The 26,915-nt window shown below is 38.3% G+C and overlaps 1 protein-coding gene across 14 annotated transcripts in view; it reads right to left on the bottom strand.

Moving 5' to 3' along the window:
• The window catches only part of Klhl32 (kelch like family member 32), a 187,634-nt gene that overhangs the window by 29,111 nt on the left and 131,608 nt on the right, over nt 1-26,915 (bottom strand). For 12 of the 14 annotated variants that reach the window (XR_010042025.1, XR_010042026.1, XM_063233272.1 and 9 more), the window contains one exon: nt 20,354-20,569. Coding sequence is in view for 12 of the 14 variants with exons in the window: in XM_063233272.1 (XP_063089342.1) it covers nt 20,354-20,569 (216 nt within the window). In the remaining 2 variants the exon portion in view is untranslated. Of the gene's footprint in view, nt 1-19,723; nt 19,786-20,353; nt 20,570-26,915 lie in introns of all 14 variants that reach the window. The other 2 variants (XM_063233277.1, XM_063233278.1) reach the window with 2 other exon arrangements.

The raw sequence follows: 26,915 nt of genomic DNA, 5'->3' as shown, positions 1-26,915 counted from the left end.
TGTACAGAGGAATCTCAGTAGTGACTGGAGGGTCTTAGATTTTAAAAAGTCAGAAGACTGATTCCTCACCGAGGCGCCACGGAACCCACAGTTAACTCTGAGCTTGTTTTGACAATTATGCTTGAAAAAGATTATTCTGCAAACTGGCAGCTTTACAATGATGTCACTACAAGGAGAAAGGGCACCTCAGCAGAGGATGAAATCCTGTTCTCTCCTATTCATTGTGACATTGCTGTCCTGCTCCCTTCCTGTAATGCAGGGAGGAAATGAAGCATGTGAAAATCTTACCTCCCACTTTTTTGGTAAAGCCGGCAAGACTGGAAAGGAAAATATTGATTCAGTTTGGGAAGATACAGTAAAGAATACTTAGAAAACACAGTATTTAGGCAAGATTTCCCTACACCATTTGAAACACAGAGGATTGTCCTGTCTAAGAAGAGCAGGAGTTTGCTCATGTACTTGCCTAACTCAATTCATTTGAGCCCAACAGAGAATTGTTTCTTTATAAACAGAACATTAGCTAGAGCTTCATCCAAACTCAATTCACCTGTCTCATCTTCAATATGACAGTCCTTGCCATAAATAGCTCTAAATATTTGTAGCATAAATGGAAAAAAAACTTCACAACTGCTCTTGGACTATTTCTTTACTTTCTCTTGAACAAACAATACAAATTGTTTTGTGGACTTGTTTATCTACCACAGGCTTCAGTTCCCTATTTTATCTTGTCTTTATGGGCTTCTTTATCAAGAGACCTTTATAAGCTCTCTAAAACCTACAATGCCACATCCAGTGCCCTGAATTTAGAGGTGTAAACCCTTCTCCCTCCTTCACACTGTTGGTGCCTGCCACTTCTATTTGAGATTCTTGACAGCCCAATGAACACTGCAGTCTTTTCAGCTTTCAAATAAATAATAAAACTTCCAATACAAAAGAAACTTTAAATTGTACTTTGCTCAAGATTCTCAGTTTTACAGATGAAATAAAATCCATTTGAGATAGATGACTTCACCCAAGTCATGTAAGTAATTAGCAAAAAAAAAAAAAAAGCTGTAACTAGGAACCCAGTTTTTAAATTAAACAATGTATTTTCTACCATATCATCTTGTCACTACTTTTCCATCAATAATTATTTTAAGGTAGAATCCAGACAAATATACTCAAGTTCAATATAAGTTCAATGTTTCCTGATTTAAAAATATAAAGTCTATTTTTTAAATGGGAATACTTTGTTACCAGATAGGTTGACAATATTTTTCAATGAATCTTAAAGATTACTTCAGAAATATACAACAAATATTTAATGGTAATACTTGAGTTTGTAATTAAAAATTATTTTAGAAAAAGAACATATTTCAAGTCAAATTATTATTTCACTTTTTATGGGAATATGTATTTTAATCCCAGGTTATTCCTTGTCAACTAAAGCTAGCCCAAAATAATATGGAAAAGACAACATTTTCTTTTAGTTTTGTAAAACATCTCTACTTTTTGCATTCTTAGGGAATATAATACTAACTATAATAGTATATAATCCTAAATTCTATAAATGTTGCTCTAATTCAATTAACATATGTATTTGGGCCAGAAATGTCGCTCCACCATGATAGTGGGCTTGCCTAACACAAGCAAAGACCTGGGTTTGAGCCCCACAACCATAAGAAAAGAAAAACTAACATACACAAAGTACTCATACATATTTTAAAAATACATCAATAATATGGATAAATGCTACATTTACAAAAATATCAAATCATTGATACGTGATCATTTACTGTTCATGTCCAACACACTCAAGCTGCTGTTTTGAAATCTAACAAGACCGATTCTTTTAAAGAAGCAGATGTTTTGAGGTCTAACTCTGCTTGTTTATGTCCATATGTGTGCATATAAAACTCGAAGCAATTTTAAAATAATAAGAAATCTTACTCTCATGGATTTCCAGAGAGTATGCTAATTATGAAGTTATCCCAAATCCCAGAATACACTCTCCTCTACAGAAGTGCCTTTATACCTTGTAAATATGTACTGCATGTGTCCTTACAAAGCAGGCTCTCACCAGATAAGATCAAATTTTTTGGAGCAACACTAACAAAACATAAAACCTATATGACAAAAGTGATGACTACTTCTTTATCTTGGCCCACAGATACTCTGTTTTCACAGAAAAGAATGCTCTTATCACAGAATATGTCCACCAGAGCTGAGTAAACAATGAGCAGTACTTTTGTTCATACCCTTATTCAGGCCGTTCAGCCAAGGGCAGCTATTGTTATTCACCTTTCTAAATTTTGGTTGTAGACAGCTTTGTTGAAAGTGCAAACTGAGCCCTCCTCTCTGCAGGGACATGTTTCTATGTCCCTGCCAGCTGTGACATACCCTTCAGAGGAACCAGGGCACAAGTCTTCCCTCAACGCCCAAAAAGCAGCATACACCCCATACGTGTGGAATTTCAGAAATGGACAAAGGCCATGGGAGTAAGTCAGTACGGATGTTCCTGAGCCTCCACCAAAGAGCAGGAATGTTAGCCACATCTGGGCACCACGGAGTGGGAAGATGGGCAGCACGCTGGAACAGGAGTAATGGTGCACAGGCAGAGTTTTTCCTTTCTAAATAGACTACCAACATGCGCTCTATAATCCCATATCCTCAAAGGGAAGGTCAACGTTTGTTGTATACAGATCAAGGTACTCTACTTTATACTATTTTAAAATGCCCTGAGTTCTAATAAACAAAACTTTCACATAATATCCTCCTAAGATTAATAGTTTTTTAGACTGTACAAGTGAGAACTTTGTTTAATGTAAGTGAGCAGGTATTAAGATTTGCCATGCTATACCCAGCTCACCTCTTTAATATGAATTATGTAAGGTAACAAAGAGTGACCTATTAAACCAGAATAATGACTGCCACAGAAAAGAATGCTTGTACTAATAAATAAATGCACAAAATCTTGTAGTCACATTCTCATTTTTAAGATAGCATTCGCATTAAATGCAAAAGCACCAGAAAGCGAGGATGCAGGGTTGGAGTATTTTCTTCTACCAGACAATGAAAATGTTACCATGGAGGAACATTACAAATTACAACAGTGCTCACTTACGTGCTATAATTAAAACTGTGTTAACATTTTGCCTGTAAAACAGATTTTTCAAGGGAGGTTGCACATTAACCATTATGGCTGACTACAGAAATAGTGCATTTTTTCCTTAAAGAAGACTATTTCAACAGAATCAAGTCTGATGAGGTTCAAGATCATATATTCTCAAAAAAAAAAAGCTGACATTTTATAAACAGTATTCAGCCTACCAGGTGTGATAATATGATATGGTCTTTCTACTGATTAAACTTTCATGAAGTTAATTGATAAGTGCTCTGATTTTCACCTTTTACATAAAAGTTATGCACTGATAATCATTTTTATACATACTGCAGGGCTCTAAAAGCAAAATCCTTGATATTGAACACGTCTTACCCACAGATGAAAATAAAAACACATGACTAAAGGAACTACATGCAAAGCACTCTAAGACCTGTCACATTTAATTTCCAGATATTTAGGAAGGTAAAAAATTGACCTGTTTTACTTTGGTTCCATCTCATAACACAAGAAGATTTTTTTAAAGGTAAGTTATATATCCAGATGAAAAGAAAGATAGGAAAAGCGGTCAGGTTAGTATCTTATGACAGCTATCCTTTCAAACTGAGCTGATGTTCAAAAAGCCAGTTTAAAAAAAAAAAAAAAAAGAGCAGCATAAAGATATGGATGGCATTTGGCTAGACATTCAGCTGCTAAATGAATTAGTTGTGAGTTTGATGAGTCTCTTCTACCTCCTCTAGAATGTATGTAACCTAAGGAACCACCCAAAATATTCCAAAGTAAAATCCTCCCAAGTTCCTAGGGGCAGAGCAACTAAAATCAATCACTGTAAACGAGCATTCAAGCCAAGGTTTCAATAGCATGAATAATTTTTTTCCAAAGAAACAAAGGAAGGTTTTTGTTGTACTCAGCAAAAGTATATTCACATGTATGCATGTAAAGATCTGTGTGTATGGGATCCCATGCTGAGAACAGGTTACACCAGCTTCTTTCTTTCTGAATAACTGAGACCAAATTCTGTTATCTAATCTAACTATAAACATCCCTTGTAAAAATAAAACAATCTCGAAACAAAAAGCATACATTTCAAATTTCTATGGTAACTGCTTTCAGGTACTATTTAAAATCCCAAATTATGTTCTTATATGTAAGTATAAATATGTAGTATTCTGTTGATTCAAATTTTATGTCTGGACTGTCTTTAAATATGTGATACCCACTATAGTGTATACAAAACTTTTTAAATAGTAAGAATGGCCAACAGGACAATAAAACACAAACAATATCACCCTAACCAATGATGTTGCAGGAGAAATGAAAGTCATTCTTGGTTACCTCACATTTGATCAAACACATAAACAATTACAGAAATATCATACTGTAACTACCTTTCAATGTAGGTAACTACATTGAAACTACCTTTCCATCATTTATAAAACAAAAAAGATATTTCCCACATCACAGGGTTCACTAAGAGAATGGGTGAGACAATATATATGAAATTGCTTATGAAACTATGACAGACAATACCTGGAAATATACCACCAAGAGATGGAGCAGTTCCTCAATTCAATCAATGATCCTTTCATTACTATGTCATCACGTTCAGACTTTTTATATAAAACAATATCACATAAAATTGAAATAAATTTTGAGGTTAACATTGTAGATTAATAAATAATGTAAATTATAAAAAATGTAGATTATGAAAAATATTACACAGTATTAAATACTTCACACATTGTAGGGTGATAATAAAAGCATGGTAGCACAATAAAGTACCAACTTTCACAACTTTGACAAAAATGAATTAAAGAATTCACAAAAATGAATTAAAGAATTCTAACCCAGTAATTTACATTCTGTGGCTTTGGGAAATCTCAAGTAAGATCACAAATGATTGAATAAAAAGCATAAACTTAAATGTAGCTGCTCCTGCATAATGCTCAGTACACACTGTCTTTCTTTGAGTCTCCCACTGAAAATATGAATATGTGTCCATACGAGTTCCCTTAAATCTCAAGATCTCAACTCAACATATATATATATGCCACCCAAAAATGTGCACACACTTCAGGAAAAGAAAAATACAGTGGTATGATTCCTTTCAGTAGATGGTGTTACCCCTGAATAGGAACCCTGGAAGATGTCATGTATTGCAGAAAACCCACTTACACTGCTGTGTCTTAGAGAAGAAATTAAAAATGCATGTGTACAGATCTAAGTGACCACAGTTACCCAAACAGCAGTTCAGTGTACTTATAAATGTCTGCAGGCTAATGCCCACCACTCTGAGCACCTTTTGCAATTACAGAGGCTAAAAGGAGCATCTATTAATTTTTATGATGTCTCAATAAATGTAGCATTAAAATATTTATTGTATATATTTCTTTTCCTGGAGTGTATATACATTTTTGGCAGGTTCTGTATTTATGTATGTATGTATGTTCACATATATGTGGTTTTAGAAAATTAAAATAATGATTATTGAGTGGATTCGTTATATTCTTGGTTTTTTCTTCTGTAGGAAAATTATTGTTACCATGAATCTTTTCTTTCAGTTTTTTTATTCAATACTCAATTTTTTGAGTATTCACCAAGTGCCAGGAATTTAACTGATGAGAAAGAATATTTTAATCAGTACAGACACACTCTTTCTTATTTGCCATTCAACTGCAAGCTCTGTTAAGACTATAAAACTCAAGGTTTATTCTTGCTCTCAAGAATCCTGATATTTCCCTATAAATCATATACAGGAATTTTGAATTCAGGGGTGAAAAATCCTATAAACTTGGAAGTTTCCATTTTTTGTAGATAGTTTCAGGCACATGCAAGACCTTTTTTTTTCCCACATTGTCATTGCATTGGTGTTTTCAATGATGTGGGCACATTAAAAAATTTTACAGTTTTAAAAGAGCTGATTAATTTGTAAACATGCCCTAGAGCATCCTGAGAGCACCAAGCCTTTGAATATTTCTTTGTGAACTGATTTACAAATACTGAGCCAATACTGGGCCCATGTGCTCCTACCTGAAATAAAACCCTTAACAGGATGACCAAACGGACCTCACAGGCCCAAGCAGCTGCCCCAGGCCACTGACAAAGAGGATCAAATCCTCAAATAAGTGGTACCATGATGAATCTGGGTGTCCAGGAAATACCTCAGCTACATTCAAGAATTTAATGTTGGCCGCCTCCAAATAAAAAGAAAAGACGCTCACTTGAAACACTGGGATGTATGCGGTGCAGAGACTGGAGAGGGGAATCTGACAAATGAAGCAGTGTATGAACACCACCGGGGCCAGACAGCCCGCTAAGGGGACGGATGGAGCGCAGAGCCGGCCGGGGAAGGTGGGCTCGGTGTATGCTGCCAAGGATTGGGATCCTCACCAAGGACCACCTCTGCCATGTGAATTTCAGTCTGGCGACTGGGCTGTTAAAAGCATATCTCACACTATGTTCTCTAACTTCATTTTATCATAGTAAACCAACTGGGGAAGAATGAATACTCTAGTCCCACGCTGCAATACCTTTGAGTACACAAACTATCTTTATTCACAAAAGATACTTCTCATTACAATTTTCATAGTTTTTGAGGCTAGATAGACATTTCAGGGAGACTGAAGCCCCTAAATAGTCTTAAAAAAATAGTGTGAAGCATAAATGGGCCATTAAAAGTAAGTCAATGTCAGGTGAGTCTCCAAACAGAAATCAAGTATGTACGAATGAAAACGTCAGAAAATCCTGGAAAAGGTTCAGTCTTGATGACAGTGTGGCCTAGAGGCCTCCGTCTGTGGCCTCCGTCTGAGGAAGATGGGTAAGAGGAAGGTGGCTCCAAGATGGAGAACTAGTGGCTCCACGATCAGAGAAGATTTGAAGAAAGCGGGCTGCAGTAGTGAGGGAACATGCAGAAACAGTGGCTGTCACAGAGTTCATCTGTGTGACAGGTGAGGGAAGGACCTGTTTTAACCTCAGGGGACAAACCCTGAGTGCCTGCTCAGTGAGGCACACCTGGAGAAATCACAGATCTGATCCTTCACAATGTTAGGAGGAAGAGCACGTGGACTTTTGAAGTGAGAGATGAAAGGACGGAGGAGGAGATAACCAGACCCAAGGACTGGACCCAGCCCTAGAAACAGTAATTTCCAGCATAGGCCGGCCATGCAAAGCAATCTGCTCAGAGGGACCCAGGAGGGTGCACTCTTGTGGAGGGGGCCTGGTCTTGGTGGACTGAGTCCCTGTGACAGCACAGCGGGGGACATGTCACGGAGGGCTGGGAGAACAAAGCAAGTCATCTATCTTGGACTTAAGTTTTTCTCAAACTTCTACATAAAGACCACACAGGTTGGAGGAAGAAGCCAGTCAGAATGAGACCAACACTAATTTGAAATCATCATATAATTTGCCTTAAAAAAGGAATGAATTTGCTGAAGTTCCATTAATTTACAAACATAATAGATTGATAAAGTAAAATCATTCATTGTCACTGATACCATAGATAATAATAAAATTAAACATTACACTATTTTTCTAAATACCAAAAAACTATTGGCTGATTTGACTGACATGTTTCTCTCCTAAGTATATTTATATTTTCCACTGCTTAAGAATAAGACATAACTCACATAACGTGATGACCCATCCTTAAGGGTGATTATATCCATATTTTCAAATGAGCTGGACACAGATAATCTTCAGTGGTCAGCATGGTAAAGAACCAATGCAACAATCCTATTCTCATTCACTTTAAAATAAACATTTGAAACAGCATTTCTGCATAAATGAGGCCTAAATGAAAACAGTAGCCAGATTCAAGGCTTTAATTCACTTCTGGAGCCTTTTCAGGTGAGTCTGAATTAGCACCTAATGACTTTCTTTACTATTCAAAAACAAATAGTTTTTTTTAAGAGCAAGAAGTAAATAATGTGAAAACAGAACACTTGAAGCAAAACTATAATCAGTATTGTGCTGTCATTTGAACATCTAGTCACCTAATTGTTTTACAATTGGTACATGAAAAAATGTTCACAGCTAAGTAGAATATGCCCCTGAAATGAGAGGAAATAAAGATAAGACAACAAAAAAGCAGCACACTGACTGTAGCTCTCAGACACTGAATACATGAGACATTACACGCACAGCCTGGAGACAGAAATAAAGACCCCACATATAAAGCTACACATATAAGACGGATAAAACTCATTAGCATATTGGTTACATGTGGTAAAAAGCATTATTAGGGCCCAGATCATTTCTATGCTATACTTCAAACAGTTACCAGAGCAGGTGCTGAATTCATACAAAGTGAAATCTACACTTCTTCATGACCTTTGTACTTCTAGAGACAAATACCTGTCTCCATTACTGCAGCCTCCCCAACACGCTTCCCAGGAAGGCAAGAAGATGCTGTGCTGGGAAGCAGAAACGTGACACACTGCTCCGAGCGGGCTGGTAGAGAAATGGGAAGCAATGGGGCCAGCCGCCCAGCTATGTGCCTGTTCTGCATTTACTACATTTGCTGGATAGCACAGGAAATGTACAGAGCTGTGCGAGCTGCTGTATTAGCAAACTGGCCAAAGTATCCCTGTCGTTTATACCTCCCCACTGCACAATCGGAACGGAAACATTTGCTCTATTGGAAGGCAGTGATAAGGATGGATTTTTTAAGTTTCCATTTTTAAGTGAAAATGAAAGAAAAATGCTCTCTAGATGTGTTGTGCCTTTGAGCTCCATGTGAAAAAAAGAAAAAAAAGGCAGAGGGAACTGCTGTGAAGGTCACCGAGTGAAAGAACTTCCTCAGGGCACAGAATAAATTAAATCCCAAGGAAAAAATAAAATGTGATTTCCAGAGTGTGAGGCACAAACTCCAAATGACAATGATTGACAGCCAAACTATATCCGTGCAATATCCAAGACTGCACGTTCTCATTTACCTCAGTGTAGCCAGCAAGCGCCCATTAAACATCCGTCTGATGCCCAAATTAACCTTCTTGGCAAACTGAAACAGGCACAAACTATCATAATCAACCTTTCATTATCACAGCAGCCTCTAGTTAAAGGGTCAGAATAATTGTGCCATCAGAGCCTTGATTGTTTTCAATCAACAGACGGCTGGAGTGACAGCTCGGTGATGGAGGAGTCTGATGAAACGGCACCCGGCCTAATCAGAGCAGATGAAAGGCAGGCATGATTGGTGCAAATGAACAGTCGTGCCTCTCCTTTTCATTTACAATCTGAAATTACTCTTAAATTTGTGGGGTTTTTTTCCTCCCTTATGAGCACCACTGAAAGAATGTTTGACTTGTTATGAGTTCTGACAGTGCAGAGTTATAAAACACAGGTAGGCTTATCAGCTGAGGCTTTAAGTGGGTATTCAGCATAATTCTAACAAATTCACTCTTGAAAGGCACAAAAATGACTAAAAAGGCTGCCAATGACCTAACCTCTCCGTGCTGTTTGATTAGCGACCCGTTTATTCCGCTGGCATTTCAATGACAAGATGAAACCTGGGGGCGGGGTGTCCCGTGAATGTTTCCTCTCAGTCCCGGTGCTCTGTTTACTTCAATATTAGTTCCTCTGCCCAGATTCTTACAGTTCTTGAAGAAAAATAAGAACATTAAAAAATCAAAGGAGTTTATTCATCAGTGGGAGTGTGCCAAATGGAGAGCTGATTTAGGTTAGGAAGCTAAGGCTGCACTGGAGACTGCAGGTAGGATACAACCACTAACTCAAGGCTGACATTTAAACCAATATTTACGGGGAGAGACAGGGCAGGCTAAATGTGGCATAACAAGGATTTTGATAAAATTGAAACAGCACAGAATTCCATTTACATGGCTGTTTTTGTCAACAAACTATAGTTACTAATATCCGTAAAAAATTTTGTGATGAATGGAATATATACATGTACTGTAGTGGCAAAAATAAGCATCTAACTTCCATTTTCTTTTTGAATTTTAAAGTCAACTAGTCAATCATGGGAACAGTGTGACTTAAGTGAGTACATCAAACAAAGGAAAGCCTTTTCACTGCAAATATTAATATGTACTTAATCTGACAGTCAGACAGAGACAGAGACAGAGAGGTAGAGGAGGGGAACGAGAATATGACAGCCGCGGGGACTTCAGATTTTAGGGATTTTGATCTTTCTGATTTCAATACTCAGGATTGTGTCTTTTGGGATTATGATCAGAATCAGTGTAAAGCAGACTAGAGGGTGACTGATGGCTCAGGATTCAGGATTTAGCCTCTCCTCATGAACATTTTACATAAAACTTAGGGCATTTGATGTGCTAAATTGTGTATTGAAATAAGATTAGGTTACATAATCAACAAAGTGAAAAGAACTTTATTCTTTAAAACAGACTGAACTTTCCATGGAATAGTTAGCAAATTCATTCTCTGAGAACTAAACCTCAGTTTGTGGGTCAATTTTTCACTACTAATGTGCTTGGAATGTATAAAGTTCTCAAAGTTCTACTATGTATTTAGATAGATTTTGAGTAGAACGTTGCCACATCTGTCGTAGGACTTTTTGTAACATCTCAAAGTTTTGTTTGATGACAATTTTCAGAGAAAGACAGCTGACAACTGGTTTGAGCACATATTCCAAATCCAGCGTTGCTCTCTCCCCTTTCTCAAGTGTAGAGATGTCTCTGACCGGCCAGCTTCCCTCCTGCACACCCACAGACACCTCCAGCAAGGTTTCCCAGTGACACCTACTCCATCAGCTCCTGAGTAGTTCTCTCAGTATAACGATGGCTTTTAAAGTGTGACTTCTACCCAGTGGCAGTTTGTGTACAGATCAAATAGGGAGATCTTGGGGATATTGACTGCATTCAGGTTTACAACAGAATTTCCCAGTTCGTTCAGAGTATAAAGTTAAAGGCCAGTTTGGGTGTAAGTCCCACTCTAACATCAATACCAGAGAAGCATGGGATTGATCATTCTACAGCCTGACATAGACCTCCACATTACCTAAATCCTACAGGATGAAAAGAGCAAAAATATTCTTCAGGGACCTGGCAAGCCTAGTGGGTCAATCTTTGTTTACTTTATTGTTTACCCTTTATTGGATTTATATGAGGCTTTAATCCAAAGAGATCAAAGTCCCTAAAATGAGCAAAATAAAGACAGCCTTAGAGTCCTTAGATCCAATGTCAATCTCACAGCCAAAGAAAGGGATGTTTCAGTGTGTCTACCTCTTAACTAAGCATCATTCTTTCTGGGCAGAAAGCTTTAGTTTTACTTTGAGCTGTTAGTAATTTCCCATTGTGGCTGGCTAACTTATAGTCAATTTAGTATAATTAATGCCAAATTACATTGTAATTCACAAATAATTACAAATTAAAAGCTATATTAAGAGCAAATGAATTACTCAAAATTAATGACATTATGTTCACTTGCTTTAAAGTGTAAATCAGATAAGTCTTCCTAAAACATTTAAATTTTAGCATACCACCATCACTTCTTTAATTACTTGATTTTCTTGTGTGGTCAGAGGAAGTAGTGCATGGGCCTTTCTCATCAACAAGAACTCAAAGAAGATGTCTCCATTTGGCTTCCAGCATGCAGAGCTTTTTTGGCTACTGTCTTTGAAGCACAGGTAACATCTTCACACTCAGCAAAGCTGACTTGTAGTATTTTTCATAAACAAAGCAGAATGATGTTAGAAATCTTTACTATCTACCTTTAGAATGCATCAAAATCTTTTTGTGTCCTAGAAAAGATTTATCTTCTCGGCTACGCTTTCTCTTCCAGAGTATCACATCCACTTGCAGTCTTTCCCTATGCCTCCCACGTGACAAGAAGGAGGTGGCCGACTAGGGCACAGAGTTTACTGCAGAGGACGCACACTATATTATAGGCAAAAGCAAATCTTAAGAACTATCTTTATTGATGAGCGCTGCCACCACTTAGTATCCTAAGAGTAACCACTTTCCTGGGTGTGTTGAGTTCAAACGTTGGTTATTACTTGTAAACAAAGCCTTGAAGGCAGAGAAAAAGAAGCAAATGAAAGGATATGAGTATTCAACATTAAGTGCTAAGGCTTCTCCAGATGGCCCTTTTGAACATAAGTAATTCTAGAACCTCTGGACCACACCATAAGAAGTTCAGATCTTCTCTGTTAGCATAGCTGGACCAGGAAATCTATGGTTAGATATGGTCAAGTAACATGGACACTATGGTCAATCAGCTGGCCTGCAAGTTCATTTGTAGCAGAAAAAGGCCAACATTTTTCAGTGTCAATAAGTTAATATTTTTCTCCCTTTCTCTTACTTACTGTATCTAAGCCATCATCTAACTACCCATTTCTGCTATATGAATTTCTAAATTTTCAGTATCCTGGGCATAAGATGAAGATGTAATGATTAATTATTTCCATTCCTTTCATTCAATTTCTAGCTCCAGATAGGAACAGCAGCCTGCAATTTCCACACTGTACCATTGCCACAGAAATAAACACACTCACCACCTTGTACTCAGTAGGAATGAAGATTGCTTCCTCCCTCTGCTAGAATTCTCTATCCATTCGTCTTCTTCTGTCCACCTGGAGCTCCAGTCTTCTAAGCTCTGATCAAAACAGACCCTCAGTAACACTTTCTTGTGGTACTTTTATTGGGGTCATTTTTGCAGCTTCACATAATGTTATATAGTAGATGAAAAATGAAAACTGGCAATATATTAAAAATGTCTACTGCTGATTCACTCATGGTGGAGTAATATATAAAAACTTATAGCTTAGAAGATGTATAAGGTACTCTGAAGTCCTCGTTTTTTTTTTTTTAGGGATTTTAGGGATTTCAAGAGAACACAGTGAGCTTCACTGAGCTCTGTATTGTGAAGTGGATCAGCCATGGTCGTTCTGTGAACTACAGTTTTCCCAATAAAGTTTGGGTAAAACTTCCCTCATCAACCCTGACAAGGCTGATGAGAGACTCAAATGAAGTACGTGGAAAAAATGTTTTAAAATACGAAGCTCTCTAGGCTTATAAAGAATTATTATTGCTGTTATTATTGATAGACTTCTGTGCCTCGCCTCAGGGTTTCTGCTCACATACAGCTTATGGTTGGGTTTTATTTTTAAGTCTCAGATAACCCAGGTAGCAGCTCTATTACTGCAGGCCACCAATGCATAAGTAATATTCTCCAGTCATCTTTTTCCTTCTCACAGCAGCAACAACAAAAATATCAGTCTGGAAACAACATGAATCACAATGAAAATTAGAAGCAGAGAACATAAATATGTCATATCTCATAAATCACCTTGTTCTGTTGTGCTTGTTCTTTAAAAAGAAAAAGAAACCATTAACTCATGGGAACAGCAGCACATGAATACGCGTTGGGTCTCCTGTAATTTCTGATAATCACTGCCCCTCAGAGCTGCTTGACAGCACATAGCTCTAGTGCTGAGGATTAGCTGGAGCAAAGTCTCTCTGAAATGAATGTGTCTTTTGTCTCACAAAGGCACAGAGGCCAGACAAACAACAACAAAGCCACTAGTCAAGCTACTCAGGATGAATCCTCAAAGAGGAACTGGCTGAACAGAGCTGGGTGTGACTGAATACATACTCTGGCAGCTTCATGCAGCAGCCCCTGAAATGGCAGCATTACTCAGCATCCAGCTGGGGCCCTCCGAATACAAAACATCCTCAGGGAAGCACTATTTTGGGATGCAAAGGAGCCACTGTTTATTCTCTTCACTAATATCTAATCAGAAGGAAATGCACATATTCTCATCACGTTTGTACAAAAAACTGTGTAGAGCTGTAAGGAACTTTAGAAGTTTCAGGGAGAAAATTGAGCAAAAGTTACACATTTGATTAGTTTACTATATGATAAGTTAAAAATAAACAGAATGAGATATCATAAAGATGCCCTGAAAGTGTCTATCAGGAAAAAATATAATAAAGATGCCACAATGCATATATGAAGTAAAATTGAAGAAAAGCACAAACTTGATGAAAGATTAAAATTTTGTTTATGGATCAGTTCTTAGTCCATAATATTTTATTCCATTTCTAGTTGTCAACTTCCATGTAGTATTAAAAATGTGAACACTATCCATAAAATTTCTTAGTCAAATAATCATCCGGTTTGATTTTTATGACTTGCACTATGTCACATGGATTGACACAGTGATGCAAAGTTACTTAGAAGGTACATACATGAATGAGAGCTCACAATGAGCAAGGCAGTAAAGAAGAGTCAAAGCGTCACTGGTGGGATGGAAATGCCCAGATAAACACTTTGTTTTCCACTGTCACATCATTTCAACCTGTCTGAAATTGGCAAAGAAATCATCACACTGTTTGGCACAAGTCAGGACCTACTTGGAGGGTATCAGGCATCACGGCAACATAGCAACAATAAAACTACACGTCAGACCTTTAAAGAAGCACTCGAAGTAGACCTGTTAGGCCTCTCCATCTGTGACTGCCAGTACCCACACTATAGCAGGCAACAATATTCAAAAACTATGTCTGGGCAGAGGAGGCGCATGTAACTATTCGTAATGAATGAATGAGGCATCTGACATACAACACAGAATTATCAAGATGGCCCAGAAACGGAGACAGTGAGAGTGACAATATCCTTTCAATTTGTGCAAAGTATCCCAGGTAAATGCAATGATCGAGTACTTCCGAATTTCTTTAGAGACACAGGTTTAATTTGATGCACTTTGCATCATCACTCTTCAGTGAACTGAAAAGCGATGGACCAAAGCGGAGAGAACCTAAGAATTAGAAGCTACGAATTTCATTTCTAGCTTTGTTATCTCAGTTTCCGCATTTATGTTATTGGAGAAGAAAGCAAAAATAAGTGCAGAAGCATTCTCAAAACTCTGATGTGATATTCAAATCAGAAGTATTACAATAATATTATTTGACATTTAACACTGTTTGATGCCCTTGCTGCTCCCTGCCCAGAGGTACAATTGGATCAAATTACCATCTAAGAGATAAAAGATGAAAGCTGAGTGCATCACTAATGTCCTCTATGTTCCAGCTATAAAGAGAAAGTAGCTTTTTGTTTGGATTTACCTTCTAGGATTCCTTTTGTGGAAGAAGATTGAACTGTAATGTGGCTGATTTTGTGGTGTAGACAGAAGCCCTAGAGAAGCTTGTTAGAAAAACCATTGCATTTGAGGTTGCTGACTGTGACTTGCAAAGATATAAAGTGAGTATATTATTAACAATATAATTTATGAAGGAAAATTTCCATCAAAAATATAAGGAAAAGGCAGTCCTTAAAAAACCAAACTCATTTTGTACTGTTCCTAGAATAAGTACAATCTTATGCAGAAATAACAGTGTATTTTATTACCCATTCAGTACATCTTAATCTGAAAACTTTATTCTTTTTATTTATTATTTATGGAGTGCAAGAAAACAATATATAGTAGTATATGACACACAAAAAATAGGCTTAGCCTCTGCCTTTGGGAGAATATAATCAAAGATAAAAGGAAACAGGATTATCTCATAGTTGCAAAATGACACGGTTCCTCCTTGCCACATCACACTGAGACATTACTACGATACAGTAAACTCTCTGCTCAGTCTGTCCTTGTTTGACATACTCACATTAATGTGACCAATTAATTGTTTGTTCTTAGTATTCATTTAAGTTCGGCCAAATATAGGCTCAAAATATAATTAGGAGAAACCCTCAAAAAAGGAAGGCAATAAAAAGCATTGGTATAATCTCAAGGTTAACAAAGAAAATACAGTCCTCACAAATATAGTAAGTCCTCCTCACCAAAACTGGAAACCATAAAGCAATAGTTAAAAGAAAAACAGAAACAATTCTATATTCAGAAATGAAAGTGAAATAAATCTCTCTAACTCAATACTTGATACTTTTGTAGAGCTTTTTAGGGAGTGGGCTACCACCGCAATGCCAAGGACATAACAGGTACTTGAGAAATATTCACTTTTGTTTTCATAAGCCATCCTTGTCCATTAAAATAGTTTTTTGCTTTTGCTATTTCAGAGATGAACTAACAATTCATAGAATTGCAGTAGTGATTTAAACCCACAGTGAAGCCTGGGAGAGAACACTGGAGTTAGCAAACTCGTCCTCTGCCTTCTACTCCATCCTGGCTTAGGGCATCTTAGTTGGTCCTTGAGAGATGCTGATGGGAAGACCTTCTCCTAGGTTAGTTTATCTAACGATTTCTGTTGTATTCAGACTTTTTTCTACAAACTATATACTCATGGAACAGGAATCTCGCTGAAAACAGGTCTAGTATATTGGGGTGGTATTGAATTATTTAATTATCTTATTGCAAGTTTTTTTTAAAATGAAAAATTGTCATGTTTTGAATTTATTTTAGACTACCTAATTGACAAATCAGGATTGTATGTATTCCAGGTGTACAACATGATACGTGAATTGATACACACACACACTGTGTAATGATTATCACAGTCAAATTAATTAACATATTTAGTACTACTCCAGTACCCCAGGGCTTGTGCATCTCATAACTGAATGTTCTGTGCCCTCTGGCCATTATCTCCTCTTTCTCCCATTCTCTGGTCCCTTACAGCAGGACCCTGGCTCCATAGTCTAAAAAATTAGATGTTGAGTCTAACAGAAGATATTTAGTAAGACCCTATTAAAATAAAGTGCAAAGTTATAGCTAACCTTGAAAGCATATTAAAGTGGAGGAAATCTTCTAGGTCACAAAGATGAGGATCTCATGCACCATACTACTTCTCTGACTAATTTGCTGATTCTCCTGTCCTCTTTCTTTGAATCCAGAAGCCAGTATGGTGTTTGGAACCTGAGAAACCACTGGCCTTGAAACATAAGACTCAGGTGTTGAGCTGCACTGAACTGAATTTAAGAACAAACAATTTTGTGGGCCTCCTCCTCCTTTTAAAATTATTTTACTTTGAGACGGGGTCTCACTAAGGCACTAGTATGCCAATGCTAGCCTAGAACTTGTGATTCCTCTGCCTCAGCCTCCCATAGTGCTGGGATTATAGGCATGTACTACCATAGTCATCTAAAAAACACTATTTTTGAGAGAATAAAAATCTCATTATACATCAGATATGTGATTGTGGCATAAATCTCTATGTTACCTCTGAATACAGAGTAAAAGTTTATCAACAGACCAAGCGGTTTCAGGTAATGGAAAAAGAGTGGCGGGGGGGATATCTGGGAGGGACCAAGAAGCCCACTGTCAGACAAGAGACAAAGTTTAAAAAGGTTAAATAAAAAAGAGCAGGCATAAGCTATGATCTTGGCAGGATTTCACAGATCTCAGAATGGTTACGTGGCTGGTAGCACATTTTTCAAGGAAAGGGACTGGGTAACAACTAGCAGGAAAAGATAAAAAGAGTTTGTCCTGAAAGGATAATTTGAAGGTTCTTATGACAGCTCTTCAGAGCCAGACTGTGTGAAGTCTGGTGAGTAATGAAAATTAGACCTTTCACCAAAAAAGGTATTGTCTCAGATTACATTATCAGTACAGAGTAGAACAGCCACCTGGGTAAACGTGTGTGCACATTCACTGTGCTCTCACCCAAGTGAGGGTTGCACATATTAATCAAATGGCACCACTCTGCCACCCGCTTTCCATTACCTGTCCTACTTTGTGCCAATTTCCTTTCTCCTCCCCAACAGCCCTTGCTTCACTGTTCTTCTTTAAGACATGGGATGGGGATTTGTCAAAGTCAATGAGCACTTTATTACAGTGAGAACGTTCTGTAATGAACAATTCAGCAATTTAATGAGATTCTGTAGATCTGTCTCCAGCCTGTCCATCAAGTTTCACTTCTATAAAGCACCCTGACACTAATCCTCTGGCATACCCAATCTTCACCCTGGGCTGAATATTAGATTCTTCCATGGTATATTGCATTAGTAGTATAACCTCAGCAAAAATGATGAACTTCACTATACTTGAGGCAATATAGCTGGTCTGATTTGATTTTTCTCTATTGAGTTGAGTATGAGGGAATTACTTATTTACTAAGATAAAGCAAAAACAGTTTCTTATAGCCAGCTGAATGCCTAAATTGATAATACGTATGTGAGTGTTTTAATTCTTTCTTGAGGACCAGGTCTTTAAAAAAAAAAAAAAAAAAGCTACCGCCTGCAGCAGAAGCCAGTTTTTAAAATTCTACATTATAACACTAGTAACCTTTAAAGAGGCAATTATGATAACTCTTAAGTGGACAGTACAGAATTTCCTTGACACTCAGACATCTGCACCTTACTTGTGGATTGCTGGCAATGCCTTCAACCACACCACAGTAAGAGAAAAATGCCACATGGAGGGGTGGCCTCAAAACAATTTAGAAAAAAACTAAGAGCAGAATCTATCGCAAGTCTTTCTTTTTCTACTGGATAGCAAAGAAAATTTTTCTACTTGCCACTTTGAATTGATGCCAGAGTAAACTGATAAATTATGTCATAAAGGAGAGGTGGGCATCATTGAAATGCCTCCCACAATTACCTCATCGCCAGTATGTATTTTCAACTTCTTCAATGCATTTCCAGAAAAACTTGAGAAAAAAAATTATGACTTTTTAAAAAACAAATCACACTAAGTGGGGGAATGGGCCAGGTGCTTACAGTCATGGGATTGAAGGCTGGTTTGCTTCTGTAATTCTCAGTCAGCCACGGACACCTTATTTTGTTCATCTGCAAATGGTGATGCTAAGTCATGGAGCGGGGGCTGTTGTGTACCAGGTTACTACAGTTTCAAAGAGCCTGTGCCTAGAAGGATCTTAGGCATCAGGTAGGCCTTATTATTCTCACAAACAAAGACAGGTTTCACACTGAAGAAGAGAGGGAGCTGGAGAGGGGGAAGGGAAGGGAGAGGAGGAAGGAAGGAACAAGAAAGGGGAGGACGAAGGATTATCCATCTCTAGAGTCAGGAGCCAGACAGTTAACATATATGATCGAGTTGGGGCCAAAATTACAGTGTTTTCTGAATATACTGAACATCAGAAATTTACTGTCTCATTTACCAACAGAGCACTTGAAATTTCTGTTTATATTCTGCATATAGCTATTGTTCAAATGATCATAAAATCCAGAAGGCAGAGCACCGCAGAGGTAACAAAATGGCTGGTGACTGCTTCAGACAGCGCGACCAACAGCGCAGAGGCAGGAGGACGGTTTCTGATTATTTCCCGAAGACATCAGGAACATAATTCAAGGCTGGTCACTGGGGATGAGCAGAGGGCACCTAAACTGAATAATCAACTTCAAACACAAATCATCCTCCTGTCCCTAGATAAAGCAGTGACACAATGCAAAAGAATGCAATGCAAGGCAAAAAGGCAGGGCTTAGGAAAACAGCGACGAATGCAAAATGACCTGGGAAGGGACATTTTCCCCACCACAGTGCAAGACAAGCATTATTTTAGTCAAGGTCCAAGTTGGTCTCTACTGCCATCAAGAAATGTTTCTGAATTGTTTCCAGTAAAACCCAGAATTTATTCTGATTCCACTCAAACCAAATATGCATAAACATCACTGTAAAATTCATTGTTTCCTGGTATTATTTAAGAAATGATTATTTTCCAAGGAAAGCACTCTCTTCACATTTCCCGATGTGACCAGGTCAGAGCTTTGGCAGCCAGCAGGTAAACTCACCTGCTGTCTCCTGAGTTCGAGGCACAGTCAGCCGAGGCCATTCTAGCTGGCTTTTTCTTCTTCTTTTTTTTTTTTTTATTTTAAAAGAATAAAACAAAACAAAACAAAGCAAACCAAAACAGATCAGAGTAAAGCAATGCAAATAACACAGGGCATCAAGAAAACAGGAAATCAACAGTGGCTACCATAATGTCCTTTTTTTCTTTGACATAGTTGTCCATATCTTTACACACAAGTTAATATGAAATAAAATAGAATAAAAGCAATCAAAACACAAGAATGAGAGCCTTATGGGTCTTCAAAACCAGACAATAAGAAATCAATAATGGCTATCATATTGTCTCTTGTTTTCTTCAAAATAGTTTTCCATACTTTCACACATATTGAAATCAAATACCTGAAAACAGACTAAAACCAGTCAAAACCAACATCATGGTAGCCACTGCTGATTTCCTATCATTTTGTTTGGAAGTCCAACAGCTGGCATTTTCAAGTCATGTACCAGTGAAGCTACCAGGGCTCCTAAAACGTCAACCACAGGTAAAATAATGCCACTGTTCCTCCACTCTTAGCATCCAATTTCCTCAGGCCTCCTGGGGGTCAACAGAGGACCTGGGTGGAGCCCCTCACCTGCCAGATCTGCGCCTCACTCAGCGAGGTGAGCCGGTCACTCTTCAGGACCTCCTGCAGCAGACAGTAAGGAAGCGTCAGCACATCTTCAGGGCGGCTTTTCAGGAGTTCAGAGAGATGTTTCACTAAGAAATCCACCACCGCCTTCTCCAACAAAGTGAGGTTAAAGAGGTCAGCAAGTCTGTACAGGTCCAAGTAATTAAAGCTGTTTAATTCCTGGATTTAAAACAAATGGAAAAATGTAAAAGAAAAGATCTCTTAGAAATCAATCCAAGAAAGAGCAGGCAACAAATTCAGATGGACTCAATAACATTTTCATGACAGGGGTGGAAGAATGTGGCTGTTGATATATATTCTTTTACAAGAATGTCAGTTATACATTCCAGCACAGAGAACTGCTATTCTAGAATTCACAAATTTTCTTCACTTTTCCCTTCCTGAAATCCATATATTTAGATATTGTTAAAAGAGGATTTAATGAGCCGGGCATGGTAGCTCACGCCTGTAATCCCAGCACTCGGGAGGCTGAAGCAGGAGGATCGTTGTGAGTTCGAGACCAGCCTGGGCTCAAAGTGAGCTCAAGGCCAGCCCGAACTGCATAGCGAGAACTTGTCTCAAAAAGACCAAAAAAAAAAAAAAAAAAAAAAGCGGACTTACTGAAACAGCTAAAATGTTACTTTGCAACCTTGTAGAAGTGTTTTACCAATGAAGACAACTGACTTTTCCATGCTCGCCATATTCTGCAACTCTCTTTTTCTATTAATGTAAGGGCAGTTAACTGGAACTCATGAGTAAATGACAGAGCTATATGAAGAGAGACCAATTTCACTCTTTTTCTACAATTTCAGACGAAGTCTGGTTTTAAGTAAAATAACCCATCCTGACTCAATGAAATTAAAACACAGATTTTCACATGTAAAGCTTTGGGAAATAGAGAAATTTCACACACACACACACACACACACACACACACACAAACTACTGTCCTGAATACGTCCATATTAAATCCACCTAAAGTAGATGATTTGTAATTATTCTTGGTTCTCATCTCCTCTCCCCTGCGTCCCCTCCTTCCCCCTCCCCCTCCTGTTCCCCCTCCTCCTCCCCTGTCTGTCTGTCTGTCTGTCTGTGTCTCTCTCTGTTAGCCTCAAGGGCTGGTATCACCAGTGGCATTCTCTTTCATCGTTTCTAACAATTTCTATAGCAGTAGCTCCATTTGGGGGGATTTTACCTGTCTCCCAAGTTCCCAAAGTCATAGTCAGGGCTCTAAGATAGTAATAGTAACAGAAATGTTGCCTACTTTAAGTAGAATGGGAACAGGCTACACCCTAGTTTCACCTCATTTTTCCCTTATAATTATTAATATATGAGCAATATGTCACAACAATATAAGGAATGCAAGATGCTGCCAGATAGCTATTTTACTCTACTGACCTGTTTAAGTAATTTCAAGCTATTTTCCTTATTTCCTAGTTGTCTAAGAGTACCTACGAGTGGGGAAAGACAGGAAGGAGGATTGGGCAGAAAAAAGGATCAAGATACGGTATGTATTCATACCAATATCCCACTCTGAATGTACTCATTATGCATGATAAATATACACTAATAAAAATTTTTAAATGGGACTCTCTATAAAAATATCTTAATTCTATCTTAATATATACTTGTAATATAGGAGACTTTAAACATGTTCTAAACCTATGGTGCTCCATAGGCAGCCCCTAGCCATGGGTGCATTTGAAATATGGCTACTCAAAATGAAATGTGCTATAAATATAAAACATACATTAAGTGAAAAGAATAAGAAAAATAAAATGAAACATATCTCAATAATTTTTGTACTAATCATATGTTTAAATAACTATTCTGGTTATAATGAATTAAATTTATCATCATTAATTTCACCTTTTTATTTTTAAGGAAAATTTTTAAACTACATGTATGATTTCCACTATATTTCTGTTGGATGTTGAGTGTGTTCTAAACAATGAAATTCATAACAAAAATTACAAAAACAACTCAGCAGCAGTATTACTATAGTATTACTATATTGTATAACATTACCATATTATACAGCAGTATTACTATATTGTAATTGATTACAATTTTCTTTTTCAGATTTTAGATCTCTTGGTGGGAGATGAAACTCAATATCTCTATCCCTATCTATCTGTCTGTCTATCTATCTATCTATATTTTTGAAACCAGGAATTGAACTCAGGACCTTGTGCTTTCCAGGCAGGTGCTATGCCACTAAGCTGTCTCCCCTCTAATTATATTCCGAATAGGAGTCAAGATAGAAGACTTTGGAAAACAACCTAATATTTTGGTACTTAGTTGCTCTATGTGCTAAAACAACTAAAAAAGTAATAAATAACTATGATAAAATAAAGTTTGTAACATATAGACACTAAATACACTGCAATTGAAATGTACAGGGATCCACTCATAGGTATTCAGTTAAGATAGCTTGGCTTATCATTCATTAGATTTTATCAAAGAAGTACAGAAGTTGACTCCAATACTAATTTCTCAGTGTTTAAACTTTACCAAATCTTATGCTTAGTAAATTCTACCACAGGAAGCAAAAATGACTAATTCCTCACATGGGCTTCCCTGTGTACCCCAAGCTCCATCTCCTTGGGATGGCTATGTTGTTTCTGGCAAATACGTCTATGAAGCAAGTGCCCTGACTGCTGCTCTGGTACACCACTAACTCATTCTGCAGTTCCCCAGAAACTGGGTGGGGAGCCAGCGCCTTGGGGGTGCTACGGAGATTGCTCAAGGGGCGCCCAGGGATCTGATGCAGCGTGCAGGGCCTGGGCTGCGGAGGTGGCTGTGAGCAGACAAAAGCTCTAAACACTGCACAGCAAAAGTGTTGGGCATGGGGAAATAGGGAAACAAGGGCACATACAATTACAAGAATGGAGTGAACTATACTGTAGTAATTACATTTTACTGAGCTTCTTTTATATCTATGTGGAGATTCTGGGTCTCTTCCAATTACAAGTTTACAACTTAAATGCAGGTCAGTTCAGAATTACAGAAAACCAAAATTATTTAGATGGGGGTCTTCCTATGTTGCTTTTGAAAATTACACTTTAAAACTTTGCACGTTCTCTTCATTTTCTCGGAATGTCGTATCTGTAACCCCAAGTCCACTCTAATGAAGCACGTGAGCTGAGAACTGGGAAGCTCAGAGAACACACGCCCGGGGCCACCTGCATAGCAATGAGGAAGGATCTGACGCTGCTTTATGTTGGAAGAAACATCAGTTCTAAGGTAAGAATGCGCCCAATCCACCCTTTTTCATTTCTCTATTTTCCTCTTTAAAAGCAGAGAGTTCCCCAACCTCCAGTTCTTCCTAGAGATGTCAGGGGCCCTTCGCCACTCACAGTTAAACTGTATCAGTGAGTGAGCTGAGGGGGACGAGCCCCCGCCTGCAGGCTGTGACACCACAGCGCACAATCCTCTTCCTGAGACGAGGAAGACGAGGGCTCTCGGAGCTTTAGCAAAATCTTCAGCACTTTGTCCTGTCGGCTAAGGACGTGTGTAAACAAAATAAGCACTGATAAAGCTACTTTTAAGGATGTCCATTAATGTGATGAGAATGGGAAGCAATGGCAAAATTGCAATAAACGCCTACAATACTGCAGCACTGTGGGATGAAGAAAAAAACATCGCTGCTTTGTTAAAGAGTGCCATTATGTTTCTGGTTATAAAAAGTAATAAACGTTCATTTCATAAAATTCAGGACATACGAAGAATAGAAAACAAAAATCATTCATAATTTTACCATGCAGAGATAATCACTATTAATGTTGTTGTATATGTACTTCTAGACTTTAAAAAAAAAAGTCTTTTTTTATGTCAAAGAAAGAACAATTGTGTTCCAGGCAGAACAAACTAGCAGCCACCACAGGCACTGGAAGCAGCTCAGGCTGGGAGCAAAGAGCAAGGTCCACGGAGTCAAGCAGACTTTGTCAAATCCAGCTCTGACACTTACTGTTGCACAAATCTTGGGTCAACCATTGAATCTCATTATTCTCCACGTGTAAAACGGAAAACTCAACCAACTCCAAAAGTCATCATGGGGCTAACATGTGAAAAGAACTTACACGGCATTTTGTCACGCGGAAAGGATACAGCAGATTTCAGTAGAGGGAAATAGTAAAGTGTATGTGACTGCTGTTTCTATCCATAAACCAGGATTCATCACGGATGCAGGAGACCAAAATGAAGAATGTGATCCCTCTAGATATCCAAGTTCTAAACAAGGTGCACCATTAAGTCGGGGAAAAAGATGACCAAAGCAAAAACTATAGAATTTAGTGAAAAATTAATTGCTCGCTGATACTTCCCACATCTGCATTGCCAACGCAAGCCTTTCTTCTAAATGCTGAATTCATTTTCCCAACTGCAAGAGCGTGTCTTTGGAAATGCCCACAGCTACACTCCTCAGGTCCACAGTGAACCTATTTGACGCGAACTCTCTCTTAGAGAATTACCACACCAGCCATGCACACCTGAACTCCACAGCTGACTCACACTAGTCTCTCGTATCTGGTCAATCTCCCTGCCTGCTCCCCTCTTACTGTTTTATTTATTTTGTTCCTCAATAACTCTTGTCTAGACCCCCTGCAACAGTGCCATAAGTTACTATTTCTCTCTCTAGTTTCATATTCTCAATTCTTTCTCTTTCTTAATATTGAGAATCTTTGTCTTGCTTACAAGACAAAGTCAAGATTCACGACACTGCATACCCTTCCACGTCTGTTGATCTCACCCTGCGGCGTTACAGTCCTGTGCACTCTGGACTGTCTCCAGCTATGACAGCTACCTCCACATCACATCAGGTGTTTGAATGATGGCAGGAATTGGCAATACCTAGCAAACAAAATACTTGAGCCCCAGGCCTTGTATTATGAACAATATCCTGGAATAGGGAGCCAAAATGATAAAAAAATTTTTAACAACTTAAAAATTAAAACTTATAACTGAGGTAAAGATTACAAAGAGTAGTAGATATATGAATATGTGAATCCTCATAATAGGGAATTAGATCAAGAATGAAAGTTACTAAAGGTTTAACTGAGAAGTTATACAGAACCAAAAAAACAAGACTAGATATTAATCTGGTAGAGCTCAGGGTGGTATGTATAATTATATTTTTTAGTTCTGTATTTTTGATGCTTTATCACCTGAGATCTCATTGACTTGGGAGAGACTCCTGCTCCCAGGGATGGCAATTCTTAGAAATAAGAAACAGCTTTCACAGGCAAACCAGCCACCAGAAACAATATTTTGAATTATTTCCTCAATCTGCCTCCTATACTTTAGAAGATACTACTTCTCTGTCCTTATAATCCAAGGCTAAAAACCAGACAACTATAGAGAGCCTCTCTATGGCAGAACCCATGGAAACCACTCAAACCAGCCATTCATAAGCCTGCCTAGCCTGCCTCTCCCTGTCCTTACTGGAGAAACCACAAAAAGGCTCTTGGTCATCCCCCCCCCCCCCATTCCCTGTGACTCTGAGGAACCCCCGGGCTTTGCCACATGGCCTGCATGGTGTGGCTGGCTCCCCCTTCCGAGGCACTGAAAACTGTCTCTGAAATAACAACTGTCTCTTGCCCTATGGGCTTCATCATAACTGAATAATAAAGCCTACATTTTAAAACAAAATGGTGGTGACACTGCAGGAAGACTGCTGAACAGAAAGAGTTGCATGAGCAATGCCGTGAATGAGGAACGCGGTCTGCACTGTTCTGTCTGATCGTCGTATCTAGTCACCCCCCTGCCTTGTCAGCCGGCTTCTTTACTCCACTTCATCTGCTCTCAGCATTCATCACCATCCGTAATTAGCTTCTGCACTTGAGTATGTTTACAATGTCCGCCTTCCCCAGCTCCAGGTAAGTTAGTTCTGTGAAGAAAGGACCCGTCTGCCTTGTTTACTGTCACACATATTCCAAAGGCCTTGAGCAGTGCTGGGTACACCGTAGGAGCTAAAGCCACACAGCTTGAATGAATGAACACATTTCATCCTTTCTTTGGCTCAGTCAAACTGACATCTCTGAGCATACACTCTGCCCTCTATGGATTTCTAACAAGTACTTGAAGCACCCTTTGCCTCAGATTCATGTCCTCTTCCAAATCTAAGTTCCTTGGTAGCAAGGATTATGTATCACTCTTCATGTGTCCTTGGAATCTGGAAGGAACAGATGCTAAATCATGTGTGTTCGATGAAAGAGTGTCCAGAAGATTCTTCTGTGTATTTGTTTAACTTTCCATGCCTTTCCAACACGTCCAGTGTGTTCAATCTGGTCCAGACTGAGCAGTTTTTCGTATTTCACTGGCTTTCTTCATCTTCCCTTTTCCTTTGTGAGCTTCCTATACATACACAAAGGCAAAGGCCGTGATCATTCGGTTTTCCAAAACTGTTGATAATGATGAGTTGAAAGTGTTTCATGGACAAGTAGGCCATAGTCATTCTTCTGTGAGAAAAAATGTTCCAATCCACTTAAAATTTCCTTTAAAATCCAAAAGGAAATCGTTTCCTCTA

The sequence above is a fragment of the Cavia porcellus genome, unplaced genomic scaffold (genome assembly GCF_034190915.1).
Source record: "Cavia porcellus strain 051 isolate PalLab524CR breed Dunkin Hartley unplaced genomic scaffold, mCavPor4.1 scaffold_22, whole genome shotgun sequence".
NCBI classification, from domain to species: Eukaryota; Metazoa; Chordata; class Mammalia; order Rodentia; family Caviidae; genus Cavia; species Cavia porcellus.
This window is presented reverse-complemented; position numbering and strand designations above follow the sequence as displayed.